Source organism: Emydura macquarii, unplaced genomic scaffold (assembly GCF_026122565.2).
Source record: "Emydura macquarii macquarii isolate MOO-44397 ecotype Brisbane River unplaced genomic scaffold, CSIRO-AGI_Emac_v2 contig_2319, whole genome shotgun sequence".
Classification (NCBI taxonomy): Eukaryota; Metazoa; Chordata; order Testudines; family Chelidae; genus Emydura; species Emydura macquarii.
Window position 1 is genome coordinate 551 of NW_027132456.1, and position 18,714 is coordinate 19,264.

Below are 18,714 nucleotides of genomic sequence, written 5' to 3' on the forward strand. Positions count from 1 at the left end.
TTCTCCCCCCTGTCAGGCAGGTAATTTGCTCTACCACCACACCCATTAGCTAGTTCACTAGTTTCCAAATTCTTAACTGTTATCCATTTCAAGTCTGGACTAGGTTTTAAAGAGACATCCACCATTCTCAGTAGCCTCTCATAAACAGGGTTTTGATGTTTTTTCACTGCCACTCTCTGACTCCATATAGCATCAGATGTACCTGAGTCCACTAAGAGATCACAAGATACATTCAAAGCATCCAGAGGTGAGAGTTTGCCTGCCCCCCTCTTTTTCCAAGAGATCAACTTCACACCTATCCTGCTGTATAGCTTCAACTGCCCAACTTTCCCCCTGAAACTATGGCACTGTCTGTTCACTTACAGAGCTGACAGCCTGGAGACATTCAGGTTCCAACATTATTGTTTCCTCACTGTAATGATCAAGCACAGCCACTTGGTTACAGGCTGTTTAAGCTTCCTAATGATTTCCACTCCATCTGGAGCCTTCTCCAAGGTATCCAAACTGACATTTCTACAACAAAGTCAGTGAATCCATCCACATTTGAAAAGCTTTGGCAGTTACCAAATGAACCAAGTCTCTTAACATATAAACTGTAGCTCACTACAGGCAGTGATTCACCCTGAGCCGACTCAATCAATTCACTTTCACACCCTTCAGTTGCAGAAAACTGTTTGCAAAAGCCAGCAGGAGGTTTTATTCCTTCAGGAGCAGTTCTGGGCAACAATCCATTTTGCACAGAAATTTCCCTTCCTTTGTCCCAGCCTACGTGGCTACTTTTAGACAAACTTTTGGAAATTGGGGTAGCTTCTTCCACGGGCAAGTCATTACCCCCAACAGACACTGGCTTAGGAACTTTTCCTTTCTGGGTTGTAATTAAATCTAGAACCACTTCTGGTACACCAGCTGACAAATCCTCCACCAGCATAAGCTGAGAGGTATTTTCTGCCTGCTTCACAGACAGTACACTGGAGACCAACTCCACCCCCCAGCAGATAAACTGCTATTCTTAACATTCAAACAATCTGAAATTTTCTTCCCTTTCTCCCAGCCCACATGGCTGTGCCCAGACAAACTTTTGGAGACCGGGGCAGCTTCCCCCATGGGAAGTCACTACCCCCAACAGACACAGGTTTAGGAACACTTCCTTCCTGGGTCTTAGTTCAATCCAGAATCCCCTCTGGTACAACTGACAAATCCTCTATCAGCATAAGCAGCGAAGCACCCTCTGCCTGCTCCACAGACAGAACACCAGAGACCCATTCTCCCCAGCAGATAAACTGCTATTCTTACCAGACAAATACTTTGAACTTTCCTCCCGCTTGCCCTAGCCCTCATGGCTGCTTACAGACAAGCTCTGGGAGGGTGGGATGGTTTCCTTAACAGGCAACGTGCCATTCCCAACAGACAAGCATTTGGAGACGGTTTCTCTCTCAGCAGATGGACTGCTTTTCTGAACGTACAAGCTGCTATTTTACCCAATCCCAAGGCTAGAGACATTCTCTTCCTTGTCACAGCATACCTGGCTAGACACAGACAACTTCTCACAGTCATGCACCCCCCTTTCCTCCCCTCCCCGTCACAAATTTCCCCATTGATTACTGGTAACACAGGAGACTTACATTTATACTCCCTCTGGGACTGGGTGACATTCACCTGGTTATATATACTTACCACATCAGTATTATACACATCAAAACTGCTACAAACTGGAAAGATTTTCTCCCAATCACTGTCAAGAGAAGCTGGGCTTCCAGAAAGATACAGTTTCTGCTTTTCCAGGATCTGGAGTTAGAGTCCATCTGCTTGTGATGAGCCTCCATCTGTCTTTGATGAGGTTTTTCAGCTGCTTTCTCTTTCACAGCCATCAGCTCCATCTGTCTTTGATGAGCTGTCTCAGCTATTTCTTCTGCTGCTTGGATTTCACGTTTATGTTTGGAAAGTCTTGCCTCAGCTTCTAGTTTCAGCCTTCTGAGTTCCTGAGCTCTGTCCTCCTCTTTTCTTTTTATCTCAGCCATTTCTCTCTCTTGCTGCAGACGCCATCTCTCTCTCAAGACTTGAGTTTGATTGCTTTATCTGATGGTGAATCACTCATCTTAACTAACTTTGAGGTGACGCCTCTGTCGGCCGTTACGGAGGCTGCCCCCATTGACGTTTTCATAGTAGGGAATGGCATAGATTATATGGATTTAAATAGCGCACTGCTGTACCTTTGCTGCAAGATTGTAAAAGGAGATGGAACCGAGATCGCCAGGGGCACCAAGATGGACCTGGTGAATTACCCCCAGCGTCTGTTTTCAGTCAGCTGGATGTCACGCTGGGAGACCGCCTTGTAAGCCAAAGCAACAACAATTACCCTTATCGGGTCTTTATGGAATCGGTGCTCAATTACAGCAATGACACTCTGGCCACACAATTTTCGGCTGGCCTGTTTTACAAATACACTCCCAGATAACATGAAGCAATGGAACTGGATGGTGAGAATCTGGGCGATGGGAGGTGGGCAAACCTGACGGCCCTGAGCAAGATGATAGAGCTGCTGTGACATCTACACAGCGACCTGTTTTTACAAGAAAATCTTTTATTGAACAGCGTGGATGTGAAAATTAAACTTACGCTCAGTAAAGACACCTTCTGCTTAATGGGCAATGCGGCTGAAGGCGATAAACTACGCATTGTACCAGCGTCCCTTTTTATGAAGAAAGGAGGGATGTCCCCAGGCATCTGTCTGGGGCACGCGAAGGCCCTGCTTACCTCTAATGCTAAATACCCAGTGGATCATGTGGGAATGAAAGTGTTTAGCATCCACGCAAGCAACAGGATCAGTGACCAGAAGAACCTGTACTTGGGACAGTTACCCAAAATGTTTGTCTTAGGGTTTGTGGATAACAATGCCACTCTCATTACAAGAGGTAATTGCTTTGCTCACCCGTTCTCACCTCCTACTCAATGACTGTCATTAGGCCTCAAGTACCGGCATTCCATCCACCTCCCCCATTGTTCTCTATGCACTTGTATATGTAAATGATGTTTTCCTATTTCATGTATCATTTCTACCTCTGCAGCTGAGGAAGTGAGCTGAGCCTCACGAAAGCTTATGCCTGCTAAAATTAAATTTGTTAGTCTTTAAAGTGCCAGAGAACTCTCGCTGTGGATGTCTTTAGTGGAAGTTCCACTAGAAAACCCTTTTACTTTAAACATTAGAATATTAATTCTGTGGCCTTGTGTGTGGATGGTGAATAGATACCAACCGGAGAAAGCTGCTTCACTGGAGGTTTTCAAAAGGAGGCTGGATAGCCATCTGGCTTGGGTGGTTTAGACACAACAAATCCTGCATGTTGGCAGGGGGTTAGACCAGAGAACCCTTGTGGCCCCTTCTAATCCTGTGAGTCTGTGATTCTGTTGCTGGTTTGTCTATGAAGAGGTGAACAAACCTGTTTGTCCTTCAGCTCCTGTTCATTCATAGGACCACTAAAAACATCCATCCCGGCTTCTGTCATTCAGCAGAATGGCTGCACAGTTTATTTGCTTTCCTTTGTTATAAAATGACTTGTGAGATGAGGCACCAATGTGGAGGCTGGTTTGCCACACATGCCTTTAGTTCCCATCCCCGGAAAAGACGTGATATAAGCAAACCCCTTTTCCAGAGCACACAAACCTGAGGAGGGGTAAGGGAGTGAAATTGTACTGGTCCCTGCCCCCGCAAATATCTGTAACCGGGGTGAAACAGGACGAGGTGGGGCCCCAGCAAACATAATGTACTAAGACCCCAAACATCTCTTGCCAGACCTGCCTATAAATCCTGTGACTGAATAAGGCTTTTTTGAAGACTTTGGTCATTGTTTCTAGAAACAGATGAGCAGGCACCGAGTCATAGCACACACTCCTTGGCTGCAGCTGGGGCGTGGGTGCACTGGTGTCTTTTTAGCTCCTGGCGCAGCTCTGCACCAGGCCTTTTAAGAAGAGTGCTAGGGATGATCCTGAGAATTGCAGCTCAGTGGGTGCTGCTTAAAAACATTTTGTTTGTTTATGTGACCACGGCTACACCCTGGCTGGATGTTTTCATTCCCCTGACTACAGTGGCACCTTGGGCTTTTCTCTGAGCTGTCATAGTTCATTTAGGGCCCTACACTGTGTTTGCAGACTTGAAACGATTACTCCCAGTATGCATCACCTTGCACTTACCTACAACGCGTGTAGTTTGCAGTCGTGTTGTTCATTCACCATCTTTGTTAGATGCCTCTGAAGTTCCTCACAGTCGTCTCTGGTTTTGAACAACCTGCATAATTTTATGTCATCCACAAATTTTGCTAACCGCGTTCCCGTCGACCCAGCGCTCCGTCACTTGAGGGGGTGGATTTATTGCATCGACTTCCTGGTCGATTGAGCGAGTCTACACTGACCGCCGTCAGTGTAGTCATAACCAGAGTGAGTGCGCACTCCTATCGGAGATACGGTGCGAGCTCATGTCCTCAGCGCACAGGCCTGTGAACCAGCAGGTGAGCACCTCTGCTTCTGTAGTGTAGGACATTTTGAGTACAAAAATTAGCACTGTAAGGTATCAAAAAAGCACCCGTGAAACGGTTTAAGAACCAGCTAACTGTCAGAGCTCAAAAAGTAGCTGTCAAGGGGGTGTGTCTAGCAGGGTCAGTACTTGCCCTGACGCTAGCACTGGCTCTCATCCTTGTTCTGGAGGTACATATAAAAACACTGCTGATAACGTGGGGGAATCACACACAGACTGGCGGAGTGGGAAATGATGATGAGGACAGTGCAGTCATACAGAGTGATCTGGATCACTTGGTAAATTGGGCCCAGTCAAACCAAATCTAAACACAAGGTCATACAGCTAGAAACAAATCATATAGGTCCTGCCCACCGAACGGGAGACTTTCCCCTGGAAAGCAGTGTCTCTGTAAAGGGCTTAGGGGTCAGAACGGACAAAAAATCGACAATGCACTCCCAGTGCAGTGCTGTGGCGAAAGGACTAATGCATTCCTTGGATGCATGAACAGGAGCAGTGAATAGAAATGGTGAGATGGTGAGATGGACAGCGGGATACTGCACACAGTTCTGATGTCAACGTTTTAAAAAGGATGTTGAAAAACTGAAGAAAAGATTCACACAAATGATTCGAGGGCTGGAGAAAATGCCTTAGAGTGAGAGACTTAACGAGCGTGATCTATTTAGCTTATCAGGGAGTGAGGCAGTGCTGCCGTGATTAGCAGCGTTTACTGAATATTGTGTCAGCTAAAGCCCAGGTAGGGGGGTCTAAGATGTGCAGTAACACTTTTTCCATTTGTGTAGGACTATGTACAAACTGGAAATGAAATGCTTGTGTAGTGAATGTGTTTCTCTATGTCAGTTTGAAGCTATGATAGTAACAAGCTGGATGCAACTTGGTTAAAAAACCTCTGAACGGTAGGTACATGTAAAGCTGTTTGTTCCCCATATTGTGTTGTTGAGCAGATTTTGAAACCTGTATCTTGTTCGTAGGCTGATAATGAGCAGTAAGGGTGGAAGTCCAAACACGTTTTACAGTTCAGAGTGTTCTGATTTTATGCTGGTTTTGCAGAGTTACAATCAGACGATTTGTTTCTAGGAATGACGAGTAACTTCAGATTCTTCATTCCATGTTCACCAACAGACAGTACTAGACAGTGCCAGCCCTGGGCAGGGTGACGGTGAACACAGGGTGTGTAACAAAGGACAGCCCCTTACACTGAAGTGCACTTACAGCCCCAGGTCTGGAAAGGATCAACACCGACTCTTGATTCAGATCAAAGCTGTGTTTATTAACACTATGAAACAATTGTTGCAGGCTACAAAGTAACAGAATTGCAATAAATGAGTGCACAGGACATGCCACGCATGGCTATACTGATCGCTGGACACAGTTATAGGTTGGCACTCTGATTAACGGATACAGGGATTATCAATCGGCAATAAGGCAAACCAAGCTTAGCGATGAGACAAACCAGTCAGTCTTCGGCTCCCCTGGCCCTCAGCGCAGTTATAATCAGAACCAGGCAAAGAGGCCCAGCAATGGACTGGCCTTGTCACCCAGCAGTGCAAATCATGAGCACAGGCAATAAGCAAGTACGAGTGAAACATCCTCAGCACTAAGCGTTATCCCAGCTGCCAGCCAGTGATCACTTTAATCTGCCATGAGCCCCTGATGTGGGAATATCAGCCAGCTGCTTCCACACACTAGCCTGTAGAAATACAACCTTCCAGATGCTAGGTTTTATATCTAGGGAAACACAGCCTAGACGGAGCTACTATAAGGTGGGTGCATAACTGGTTGGAAAACCATTCCGAGCAAGCAGTTATCAGTGGTTGACAGTCAAACTGGAAGGGCAGAGCGAGTGGTGTCCTGCAGGGAGCAGTTCTGGGTCTGGGTCTGTTCTATATCTTCATCACTGATTTAGATAATGGCACAGAGAGGACACTTGTAACGTGTGCAGATGACACCAAGCTGGGAGGGGCTGCGAGTGCTTTGGAAGATTGGATTAAAATTCAAAATGATCTGGACAAACTGGAGAAATGGTCTGAAGTAAATAGAATGAAATTCAAAAAAGAGAAATGCAAAGAATTGCAAGGAAGGGACAATCAGTTGCACACACACAAAATGGGAAATGGCAGCCTAGGAAGGAGTGCTGCAGAAAGGGATCTGGGGGGGCCTAGTGGGTCACAAGCTAAATATGAGTCAGCAGTGTAACACACTTGCAAAAAAAGCAAACATCCTTCGGGGACGTTGTGACGGGGTGTACCTGCCCCTCCCGCCAGAGGGGGAGCCCTCAGCTTCCTCAGTGGCCAGAAAGACCCCTCCCCATCACACATGCTGCACAAACCCTGGCAGTAGCTGGGGGTTAAAAGCCCAGCAGAGCCCCAAAGGTTTGGAGCGGCAGGGACGGTAAACCCCGAAGAGAAGATGGAACTAGAGCAGATGTGTGGTTTTGTTTTTTTTTAAAAAAGGTCCTACCTGTTGGGAGAAAACAGCAGGGTCTCAGAGGGGCAGATGCTTGGACCAGAAGCATATTGGACCTTCGTATATTCTGGGATTATGAAAAACTCTCAAATTATATTTCAGGTTTGCCAAATCAAAGACGGTTCAAAAATATTTTCCTCTGCTTAGAAACCTTCCTCTCATCATTCAGTTTTTGAAAATAAAAGCCCATGTCTCTACCCCAGATTGGGTTTTTTTAAGTTCCAGTTTGTGAATCAATTTGAAGCTGAAATGATTGATTTCCCCCTTACCTGCACCTTGTGGTGTTTACACTTGTGCAAAGTGAGTGCAGAGTGGATATCATTGCGACCTGGTTGCAACTGACATAGAATTTGAACCCACTTTGCAGAATTGTAAGTGACCACATAGGGTGCAATGCAACGGAAAATCAGGCCTGGAGAAGTGTAATAAGCTCTAAATATTTTCATCATTATTATTAGTTAAACCATTTTTGTACTACCTCACGAAATTTTTGAAATTTAGATGACATTTGTTCACGCTTTGTATTGTTTGCTATTTCCAACTCAGCCGGCAGCAATTCCTCCTTATTGGCAATCTTGGTTATTATCACAGCTGTTTCTCTCACTTTACTCAGTGATTTTATGCGTTCCTGGTATCCAGCCTTTGCTTCCTGTTCTTCTGACAGGATCAGCAGGTCAATATGTTCTGGAGTGGACAGTGGGTTTGGTTTTAAGGCAATTTCTTGGAGGCGTTGGAGGCTGCGAGATGATGTTTCAATTATCACTAGCACTATCTCTTCCACCAAAGCGTACTCCTGAAAAAGCTGCTCAAATATCTTCTCAGTCGTCATCACCTCTCCAGACGCCTTCTCATACTTTGCCTTCAGTTGTGCATAGGTTTGTTTCTCTTTTACTACTTCATAATCCCACCTGTACTTTTGATTGAAGTGAACGTCCCACTGACATTTACCTGCACAAACAGTGCAATGTCCAGACCTGTCCATAGCACTACACTTGTGCTTGTCTCTATCATCAGGAATATAACAGGGATAGTGGCACGTAAAATGACACAGCTGGCAGTTTGTTATATAATGTCCAGTAATCTCTATCTTTACTGGCACTGTTTTCTCTACCTCATACTCAAAGTCTTTATTGGCTTCCATATCATCCCTGTGCTGTTCCAGAGCTCGCTGGGTCCTTCTCAGTTCCTCTAGCTTCATCAGGCCAGCTTTGATTTGTGGCTGCAGGCCTTCCACAGCCGTCTCCAGCGCCTTCCGTTCTCTGAGAACTTCCTTCGTCAGTGTTAAGCTTTTTGTTTCTAAATTACCTAGAGATTCAAAAAATGTCTTCATGCTCATCGCTCCCATTTTCCAGAACATTTCATCAAAATTAAAACTGCCCACAGCAGTTCCAGCATTGCTGGCAAACAGTGCAGAGTTATTGAATTTGAAATGAATGGGCATGCCCTGACCATCTTTAGAACATGGCACATCAGACTCTTTAATGGCCTCCAGAACAGGGGGTGTCTGTCCATCTGCAAAAGTGATCAGGATTTGTATATTGTCTTTTATATCCTTCCCAAAAATGGAGAGCACTGAGTCAAACACGTACTTCTGGGCATGTGTCAAACGAGCCAGTGAGGACTGAACTACAACGCAGATGGCATCTATGTGATCAATGGCCCGTGGGATGGAGAAAACCTCTCGGATCTGCCTGGTTATCTCTTTGTCATGGTCTATCCCTCTGGTATCACCAAACCCTGGGGTGTCTATTACAGTCAGGGAGTAGGGGACTTGGAAGCCCTCTTTGTAGTTGACCTCGTAGGCAGTCACTTCAGACGTCTGGCTCTGGGCTTGGCTTCTGTTTGTAATTTCATGGATTAGTTTGAACCTGAATTCATCTTTCCATTGCACATCCAGGACATAGTTGATCATCCCATTGATGAGTGTAGTTTTCCCTGACCCAGTTGCTCCCATCACCATAATGACTTTGTTAGGGACCAGTAGGTTCTGTTTTCCCAGCCTGTTCTTTATGTAAGATACATTAGGACCTAATGTTGTCTTCTGTAATGGAAAGATATAAATTGATGGCGAACCTTCAGTTATCAGAGACCCTTGTTTCACAAAATCTTGTGTACTTGTCTGTGATTTTGCTGGAGATGTTGTAGGTTGCTCATCTCTTGTCACTGTGCCCTGCCTAAGGGAATCATGTGGCTGCTTCTTTGATTCTTTCCTCATTGGTGTTGAAATCAGAGTCTCCTCACTTGGGTCACTCACAGACCCATCCGCACACACAGCCGACACTCGGAATCTTTAGGGCTTCTTAGGCATCAGTCCATCAACGTTACAGAACTCTGTTCTCTTTTCTGCCCTTCTTTCCAGCCATTTGTCTTTCTTTCTATGCCTTGCACCGTCAGCCTTCTCTTTATATTCCACCTTATACTCCTTTATAACAACTCCATCTCCAGTAACAGTTGGACTCTCCCAGGTGAGGCTTATGGCCAATGGTTCTTCTTTAGCTGTTTCAGGCTTCCCAGGAGGGCTGGTAGGAAGAGTCTTCACAGTATCACTCAAATCGCTGCTCTCACTGAGCCCCGGTTTGCTCACTGCAGCGTATCGGAACTGGTACTCAATGTTTGCATGTAGCCCGGTTACTGTGAATGTCTCTTGTTCATTATTTACATTCACAGCCGTCCAGTTCTCCTGCCCTGCAATTCTGTACTCTACCCGATAGCTGGATATCGCAGCCCTGCCATAAGCTGCTGGTTTAAATGTGAGCTGAACACGGTCATGTCCGATTCCATCAATCACAGGAGGAAGAGGTTTTGAGGGAGGCTCAAATGCGGTGCTTATTTGCTTTCCACCTTCATACAGGTAAATAGAAGCTCCAGGAATGTTCTTATTTAAAACAGAGGTCACAATGAACCGAGTCTTCACATTGGACTTATTAATGCTGGCAAAATCTAAGAAGGATTTTGCAGATTCTAGTGCTTTTTTGGACTTCTGCATATGGCTGACCCATGGACTGAATTTTGGCTGTTTAGGCACACGTCTGGTTCTTTTTGGATCAGACGTTTTCCTCCCTGTTTGGATTTGAAACCAGTGTTCTAACTCTGATATATATTTGTCTTCTTCTTGTAATGAGGTGAATGTAAATGAGACAATGAACTGAACTGTGGTGTCTAGGAAAATTTCTTCTAGCTTTCTTTTGGAAGATATAGTGTCCACTTTATTGAATTTGGTAAGGTAAAAATCCACTAAATTAATCTCCTCTTCCTTTTTATCCAGAAATTCCATGAGACGCTGGTTACTGAATGGCGATTTATCTTTCTTGATTAAAATATTCATCAGGTCTATGTCATTTTCTCTACCTCCACGAATAGATGGTAAAGTTTCTGCGAGCTCTTTCTGGAAAGTCTGCCTGTGTTGCTTACACAGATCTTTGAATTGCTGGATTTTCCTCTTGATTTCGGGGAAGGTTGAGGCAATTGGATTCTTCACCATATCATTGCATCGCATGTCTAGTTCTGTCAGTTGCTCCAGGGCGGTTTGAACATCAAAGATCAGTGCTATGCTGATCTCACGCACCAGCTGAGCAGCTTTGGAATCCAGCTTGGTCAGCGGGTACAGCCAGACTCTCACTGGTATGGCCTTCTCCCCCTTGTTGCCCAGCATCTTTGGGAGGGTGGAATATATTTTCATGGCATCTTGGTAAGTAGCTGGATTGTTCTCAAGAGCAAAATCACCATAAAACTTACAACTAAATTTTTCAGCTTGTGCTTTTTCCTTGTCATCCATTTTGAGAGCTCCTTCCCCTTCGATGGAGACCAGGGGTATCTTTTTAATCATAACCTGGAGATTTCCCTGTATCTTTTGTACGTTCTCAAAGAAGAAAGTTCCCTATCAAACACAAAGAAAGCCTGAGCCCCGTACAGCACAGCCGTGACCACATGGGTGGCCGTGCCTTGGTCAAATACTTCAGAGTAAGAGACATTCTGGCGCCCTAAATGTTTCATGGTCAGCTGCTCAAACTTTGTTGTTGTTGAATACTGCAGAGTAACTCGGGCCTGATGTTGAGAGTTCTTGGTGTCATTTAAGTATTTGGCAGATCCATCTACTTTAAACAACCCCCCCAGAAAACTGGCCTTCAGCGATGCTGTGACATTGAGAGCAGAGGTCTTGTCTTCAATGGTGTCTGATGCAATGATCTCAAATTCAGTCTTGGGGTGTGGTTTTGTATCCACATTGTTTTGAAGTGTCTCCAGCTCCCATAAAGTGAACCCTGGAAAATCACAGATAGACATATGGTTAGTGACAGAAGAGAGAAGAATCTGATATGGTGACATATTTGTTCTCAAGGACTTTATCTGGAATTCAAATGCAGATAATAAATACAGAAAGTAGAATTAAGAACATAAGATCAGCCACACTGGGTCACACCAATGGTCCATCTGGCCCAGTATCCTGTCTCTGACAGTGGCCGGTGCCAGATGCTTCAGAGGGAATGAACAGAGCAGTGCAAATAATAAGTAACCCGTCTCCTGTTGCCCATTCCCAGCTTGTGGCTGTTGGAAATTTTGGTGCACCCAAAGCATGAGGTTGTGTCTATGACCATCTTGGCTAATAGCCTTTGATGAACCTATCCTACTGGAACTTACCTAATTCTTGTTTTGAACCCAGTTATGCTACGGTATATGAATTCCATGGCAGTGAATTCCACTGTTTGACAGTGCGTTGTGTGAAGAAGTACTTCCTTTCATTTGTGTTAAACCTGCTGCCTATTAATTTCATTGGGTGCCCCTACGTCTTGTGTCATGTGAGGGAGTAAATAACACTTCTTTATTCACTTTCTCCACACCAGTCATGATGTTACAGATCTCTATCATATTCCCCTTTAGTCATCTCTTTTCTAAATTGAACAATTCCCGTTCTTTTAATCTTTCCTCATATGAAAGCTGTGCCATATCCCTAATTATATTTTTGCCTTCTGTGTACTTTTTCAATTCTAATATATCTTTTCAGAGATGGGGCAACTCATGCTGCATGCAGTATTCAGCTGTGGGCATACTGTGGATTTATATATTGGCATTATAATTTCTGTTTTACCTATCCTTTTCCTAATGATTCCTAACATACTATTAACTTTTTTGACTGCCACTGCACATTGAGTGGATGTTTACAGAGAACTGTCCACAACACCAAGATTTTTCTTGCGTGGTAATGGCCAATTTAGACCCTATGGTTTTGTATTTATAGCTGGGATTATGTTTTCCAATGTGCATTACTTTGCATTTATCAATATTGCATTTCATCGGCCATTTTGTTGCCCAGCCACCTGTCGGGTTCCACTGCTGATGGCAGAGGATCCACTGCTGATGACAGAGGATGCAGGACGGATAAAGCACAACAACCAGTATGATTGCAAGCAGAATCCTTTATTCCCCCTTGCCTCCCAGCTTATATACCTTTTTAATCATCTTTGCCTACAAAATTCACACAGTTGCTAATTGGCTATTATATGATTTCACCTACTTCACACGGGAACAGCTTACATATTATTGGTAGCTTCTTAGCTCACACAACTATCTTGTTTACGACCTTGAACACTTTCTACTATCTAGTGGATGGCGGCCAAGTCCTAGGAACTCGCCGCCAGTGAGGCCCCTGAGTGAAAGTGGCCAACTTCCAGCTCCTTGTAGGCAGCCTCACTTGACCCAGTGTCCAGCACCAGGCCTGCTGTAAGTGTCCACTAGGTAGCCATCAGGTCAGGGTACAAATAATACACTCCCACAGCCACCCAGTTTAGTGAGATGCCTTTGGTATTCTAAGGCTGAAACCTTACCCTCAACAGCCTTCTTACTTTTTCCATTGCCCAGGCTTGGATTTCTGCTTTTGGAAGATTCAGGTTTTGCTGCTCTTGGGAATAGTTCCTTCACTGAGGTCATCTCTGTTTAGAGCTATAGAATTCTTGTTAGCAAATGCCCCAGGTAAGGTTGAAACCTCACTTAGTTATAACCCCTTTTTATCTCCATTGCTGAACTTTTCTTTGGACTGAGACGAAGCAAGTTGAATGGTTTTTTTTGTTTCTTTGTTTTTTGGAAAACTTGAAAATCAAAACCCTTTAAGCCATTGACCTTTAAATAATTAGTCATTTTCAGAGTCCTGGGTCCAGTTGAACTAGGCTCACCCAAGAGGGAAGAGGGGAAAAAGGACTTCCAAATCCATCAACATCCACAACTTCTCCTCTGCTCCTGGTCCTCTCCTCCCTGCCCAGTCTTCCCTCTCCTCCACTGTCTTTGCCACTGATATTCTCTACTCCACGCTCTCTTCCACACTTGGTCCATCTGACCCTCTCTCCTATCTCAAGATCTACTCTCCCAACATGGGGGGGTGAATAACTGTGGAGCTAAGATGATGTCTGATGCCATCACATTGCTCACTCTGCTGCTGTGTTATACCCCTTACCTCATCCAGTGTCTGTCCTGTCTTTGAGACACAGACCATCTGCTGCTGTGTGTTTGTATTGTGCCTAGTGCAATGCAGCCCCACGCTCCACTGTCTCTGCTCCTGCTCTCATCCAGCCAAGTGTATCTGGCAGAAGTCCCGCTACCTGGCTGACCTGCTCCACTAAAAATTTACATTCTCCATCTACAGCCCTGCCATCTCCATAGCCAAGAAGCACTGCTTTGGCACCCTCACTGGATCCCACACCCACAACTCCAGGTGGCTCTTCAGGCCTTTGATTCTCTCCTTAAACCCTCTCTCTCTCTTTGCCTCTCATTTCTCTCCATTCAGGATTCCCTTTGTCAAAGAAGAATTGACAAGGTCTGATAGCACCTCTGCCTCCCTTCCCTGTACCTTCTTCTGCCATCACCCGCACCAAGGTTTCTTACATGCTTTCCTCCTCTGATCCCTCCAGCGACCCCAGCAGCTCCTTCCTATCCCATCTCCTGGTCATGGCTCCAATCTCACCCCTTCCTTCATCTTTCTGCTCTCCCTTGGTTCATCCTACTCACTTTACAAGCACACCTTAGTGTCTCCCTGTAGCAAGGTGCTGTGGCCTTCCTCAGAGCCTGGGTCCGAGGAAGGGCCACGATGCCCCTGCTGGGCAGATCAGGACACTGCAGGCCACAGACCACGGGAGCAGAGGGGCGGGGCCAGGACAGGATGGGGAGGTATAAAAGGCCGGCCTAGCAGCTCAGTTAAGGGGAAGCTGCTGACAGAGAAAGATGTACCTTCCCTGAGGCTGTGGTCTGGGCCTGACACAGGTCCCGTAGCTGTGCAGAGCAAACACCCCAGCAACCGGAGCCTCAAGGGCCTGCCAGGGCTGCCGGGCCCTGGTGACTGGGAAGAGCTACCGGAGGCTGCTGACTGGGAGGGACTTCCTGAGGCCAGCCACGACCTAGAGGAGCTGCCCGTCACCTGGCACCTGCCGGAGCTGCCAGAGCCCTGTGTGCTGGAGGACCCACCAGGACCCTGCGACCTGGAGGAGCTGCCATCCACTGATGGCCCTGAGGAGTTCCTGGACCTGTCGCCGGCCAACGGTGAGGGACTAGTGGGACTCCCACTTGCCGTCTACCCCAGCGACTCGGAGGAAGACCCCTGGCTCCAGGTACCCAGGTTCAGGGTGGAAGGAAGTAGCCCAGGGGTGGCCGACTACAGTTTAGCTGAGCTTGTGGTTGCACCAGTGTCAGCCTGTTGTGGCTGGAGCCCTGCTGACCCAGTGGCAGAATCCTTTTGCCACTGGTAGGGCCCTGGGCTGGGACGCAGTGGAGTTGGGGGGCCTGCATCCTCCTCCCCCCTTTTCTAGCCACCCCGGGACTGCTTGTCTCCTCGCATCTATTGCTACCGAAGATACTGAGCCGGGGACCCATAGACGCCTTGCCAGCCCTGTCTGCTTGAGGGCTGGGGGCTACTGACTACTTTGGCTGCCCCGCCCTGCCTGAGAGCCTGGGGGTTATAAACTATCTATCAGCTCCGCCCTGCCTAGGGGCCGGGGACTAAACACTCACCAACCCTAGCTTTTTCCTGCCATAGACCAAGGCGCTGTGGTCTTCCTTGGAGCCCGGGCCTGAGGAAAAGCTGCAACATCCCCGCTGGGTTGGGACGCACACGTACAAACCTCAGTAAAAAATAATCCGTTCTTTGCCACCCTGTCAGCTACAGCCCTTGGCCAGATTCATCCCAGCACTGGCCCTGTGGCTGGTGTAGAGAGGTGACTCATACACTCAGGGCTGCCTTAACTTGTGCCCTGCTTCAGTGGTTCCTATGGGCCATTGCAGAGATGTAAGAATGTCCCAGCCACGTCTCCCCCAAGCCCAGGCCTGTAGCGCTTCAGGTCACCCCTTCTCTCATGCGCCCAGGCACTAAGGAACCGTGAGCAGAGCTGCCCTTGTCAGATTGTCTCACGTGTTATTGTTTGTGCTTGCAGACTTCTTGTCAGCTATGCCCCACTTGGGGGCCTGGTGCTGAAGACTCATGTGAACCCACTAACTTTCTCCTTTTTGTAGTGGGGGGCCCAAAACTGGACACAATACTCCAAATGCGGCCTCATCAATGCCGAATAGAGGGGAATAATCACTTCCCTCAATCTGCTGGCAATGCTCCTTCTAATGCAGCCCAATATGCTATTAGCCTTCTTGACAACCAGGGCACACTGCCGACTCGTATCCAGCTTCTTGTCCACTGTAACCCTCCAGTCCCTTTCTGCTGAACTTCTGCCTAGCCTGTGGTCCCCAGTCTATAGCTGTGCATGGGATTCTTCCGTCCTAAGTGCAGGACTCTGCACTTGTTCTTGTTGAACCTCATCAGATTTCTTTTGGCCCAATCCTCCAATTTGTCTAGGTCACTCTGTATCCTATCCCTAACCCCTACTGTATCTCCCACTCCACCCAGCTTAGTGTCATCTGCAAACTTGATGAGGATGCAATCCACCCCATCCTCCAGATCATTAATGAAGATTTTGAACAAAACAGGCCCCAGCACCGACCCCTGGGGCACTCCGCTTGTTACTGGCTGCCAATCAGAAATCGAGCTGTTGATCACTACCCGTTGAACCCGATGATCTAGCCAGTTCTTTAACTTGCTGGCAAGAATTATGTGGGAGACAGTATCAAAAGCTTTCTAAAGTCAAGATATATCACATCCACCACTTTCCCCACATCCACAGAGCCAGTCACCTCTTCATAGAAGGCAGGCGAAGTTGAAGGCAAAAAAGCATTGCCACTCCCTGCTGCAAGACTGAGATACAGCTGATCCACATGGCCTTTGCTGGGAGGGTGGGTGGACAGGCCTTTGCGGGGGCGGGGGTGGCACAGGGCAGTCAAGCAGGATGGGGGTGCTGCAGGGGACGCAGAGGGGTAGGTGGACCTAGAGGGCACTCAGTGCTGGTATTTGGGGGGAGCCAGGGCGGGAGGGTGGGGGGTCCAGTGCTGGGCTGCAGGTCGGGGGGTAGTCTGGCTGTCTGCCTCATGTTGTTTTTATCCCTGGGCGGTGGGGCGCAGTGATCCCAGCACCAGGGGGAGGAGCCCAGGCACGTCACTGCGCAAGCACCCTTAGCACTTCGCTCCATCCCCTGGGCTTTAATCCTCAGTTCATAGTTTTTTGCCACCCCCCAAATTTTGCAGCTCTAGGCGACCACCTAATTTGCCTAGTGGTTGCACCAGCCTGTATCTGTAGATAGTGCAAGGAAGAAGGAATCTACAGGGCCCTGAGTCAGCAGGGAAAACGTTGTAGAAAGCTCTCCAGGTGGGGGAGATACTGTAAGCCCAGCTGGGACCCTTTTGGGATTCCTCTCAAGGTTCGAACCCACAGTTTGGGAAGCACTGCCTTATGCTTTTTACATTTGCTGTGAGCAGCACTTCCATCCTTCTGGTTATCTGGACCCACAGGCTTGGTGTCACCTTTGACTCAGTCCTTTCCCTAGACTCTCACATCCAGCCTGTGTCTTCCTACATCTTCCTACACAACATCTTCAGATTCAGCCTTTCCTCTCATTTGGGGCTGGGAAGAGAGTGGAGTAGAGTCACCTGGCCAGTTGTTACCCAGTGCTGGGAGAGACCAGTGGAAATCTGTGATATTTTAGGCAGGTTCTTGGACCCAAAGCATTGGACCAGTGCTGCTCCGTGCACAGACAGAGCGCCTGCTTGTGACTGATAGTGAGTGTCCTGGGCAGGGAGCTACAATAGCAAAGCTGTAAGGCACTGAAGAGGGTAAGAAGGGACTCAACGCTGCACCAGTCTTGATTGGACCCCAGAATGTGGAAAGCTGGGCGGGGCTGCAAGCACTTTGGAGAATAGTATTAGAATTCAAAGTGACCTCGACAAATCGGCGATTTGGTCTGAAATCAACAAGATGAAATTCAATAGAGACACATACAGAGAACTGCAGTTAGGAAAGAAAAATCAAATGCACAAACAGCTACACAATGGGGAACAACTGGGGAGGTGGTGGAGCTGCTGCGAAGGGTCTGGGGCTTAGAGTGAATCACACATTGAATATGAGCCAGCTGTGCGATGCAGCTGCAGAAAAGGTCCCTATCATTCTTGGATGTATTTACAGGAGTCTTTTCTGTAAGACACAGGAGGCAATTGTCTGTTCTACTCTGCACGGGTGAGGCCTCGGCTGGAGAATTGTGTCCAGTTTTGGGTGCCACACTTTAAGAAGGACGTGGACAAAGTGGAAAAAGTCCAGAGGAGAGCAACAAAAATGATAAAAATTGAGAAACCCGACTTAGGAGGAAAGGTTAAAAAAACTGGGCATGTTTAGTTTTGAGAAAAGACTGAGATGGAGACCTGAGAAACATCTTCCAATGTGTTCAGGACTGTTATAAAAAGGACAGTGATCACTTGTTCTCCATGTCCACTGAAGGCAGGACAAGAAGTAATGAACTTAATCTGTAGCCAGGAAGGGTTAGGGAGTTAAATATTAGGGAAACTTTCTTCCTACAAGGGTAGTTAAGATCTGGAACAGGCTTCCAGGGAGGTTGTGGAATCCCTGTCATTGCAGGTGTTTAAGAACAGGTTGGACAAACACTTGTCAGGGGTGGGCTAGGTTTACTTGGTCCTGCCTCAGCACAAGGGGTTGATTTGGATGATCTCATGATGTCCCTTCCAGCCCAACATGTATGTGATGCTGTGAGATAGGGCTGTACTCCAGTGCTGGACTGGTGGGAGTTCTATTAAACTGGGAAATCAAACATTTTATCTGTACACAGCTCTTTTCTTGCATGTCAGAAGGGCCACCATCCCAATGCACATACATCCTGCCCCATGCAAAAACCCCACACCATGACCCCTCTGTTAATGTGCTGGGCTGTTTCCATAAGCATTTACAGGCCAGTTGTAATCAGCTCACTCTCTGCTATAAAGTGGTTCAGGAAGTGTCCCTTTTCTTCTTTCCCTCCCTCGTTCAGGGGCTACCAGCATTACCTGGAATGAGGGTTTCATTGCGGCAGTCATACAGCATCCCCAGCTGGAAAGGGCGGCCCAGAGCAGGCATCACAACAGTAGCATGTGACACAGCCATGGTTTAATGTCCAAATGCTTTCCTCTGTGTCTCACCTGCAGGAAATAATAGGAGTTAAACTGAAGCCCATCCGGGACCAGATTCAGACATGGCTCTTTGGTTGCCAATGTCAACCTTTCCGGTCCAGGTGCTCTGGTGCATCACAGTAACACACAGATTTGTGAGGATGACATTGCATCATTTCAGGGACACACTCAAGTGCATCATCGTGGAGCTCAAA

The 18,714-nt window shown here is 47.1% G+C and overlaps 1 protein-coding gene across 1 annotated transcript; it reads right to left on the reverse strand.

Moving 5' to 3' along the window:
- Window positions 1-7,469: 7,469 nt before the first annotated feature.
- On the reverse strand, window positions 7,470-18,494 carry LOC137161518 (uncharacterized; the record flags this gene model as incomplete). Its single annotated transcript, XM_067560833.1, is given in 3 exon segments — window positions 7,470-10,855; window positions 10,858-11,250; window positions 18,398-18,494. Coding segments are annotated over 3 exon segments (3,876 nt in total), but the record flags the coding sequence as incomplete, so codon positions are not given.
- Window positions 18,495-18,714: the final 220 nt, after the last annotated feature.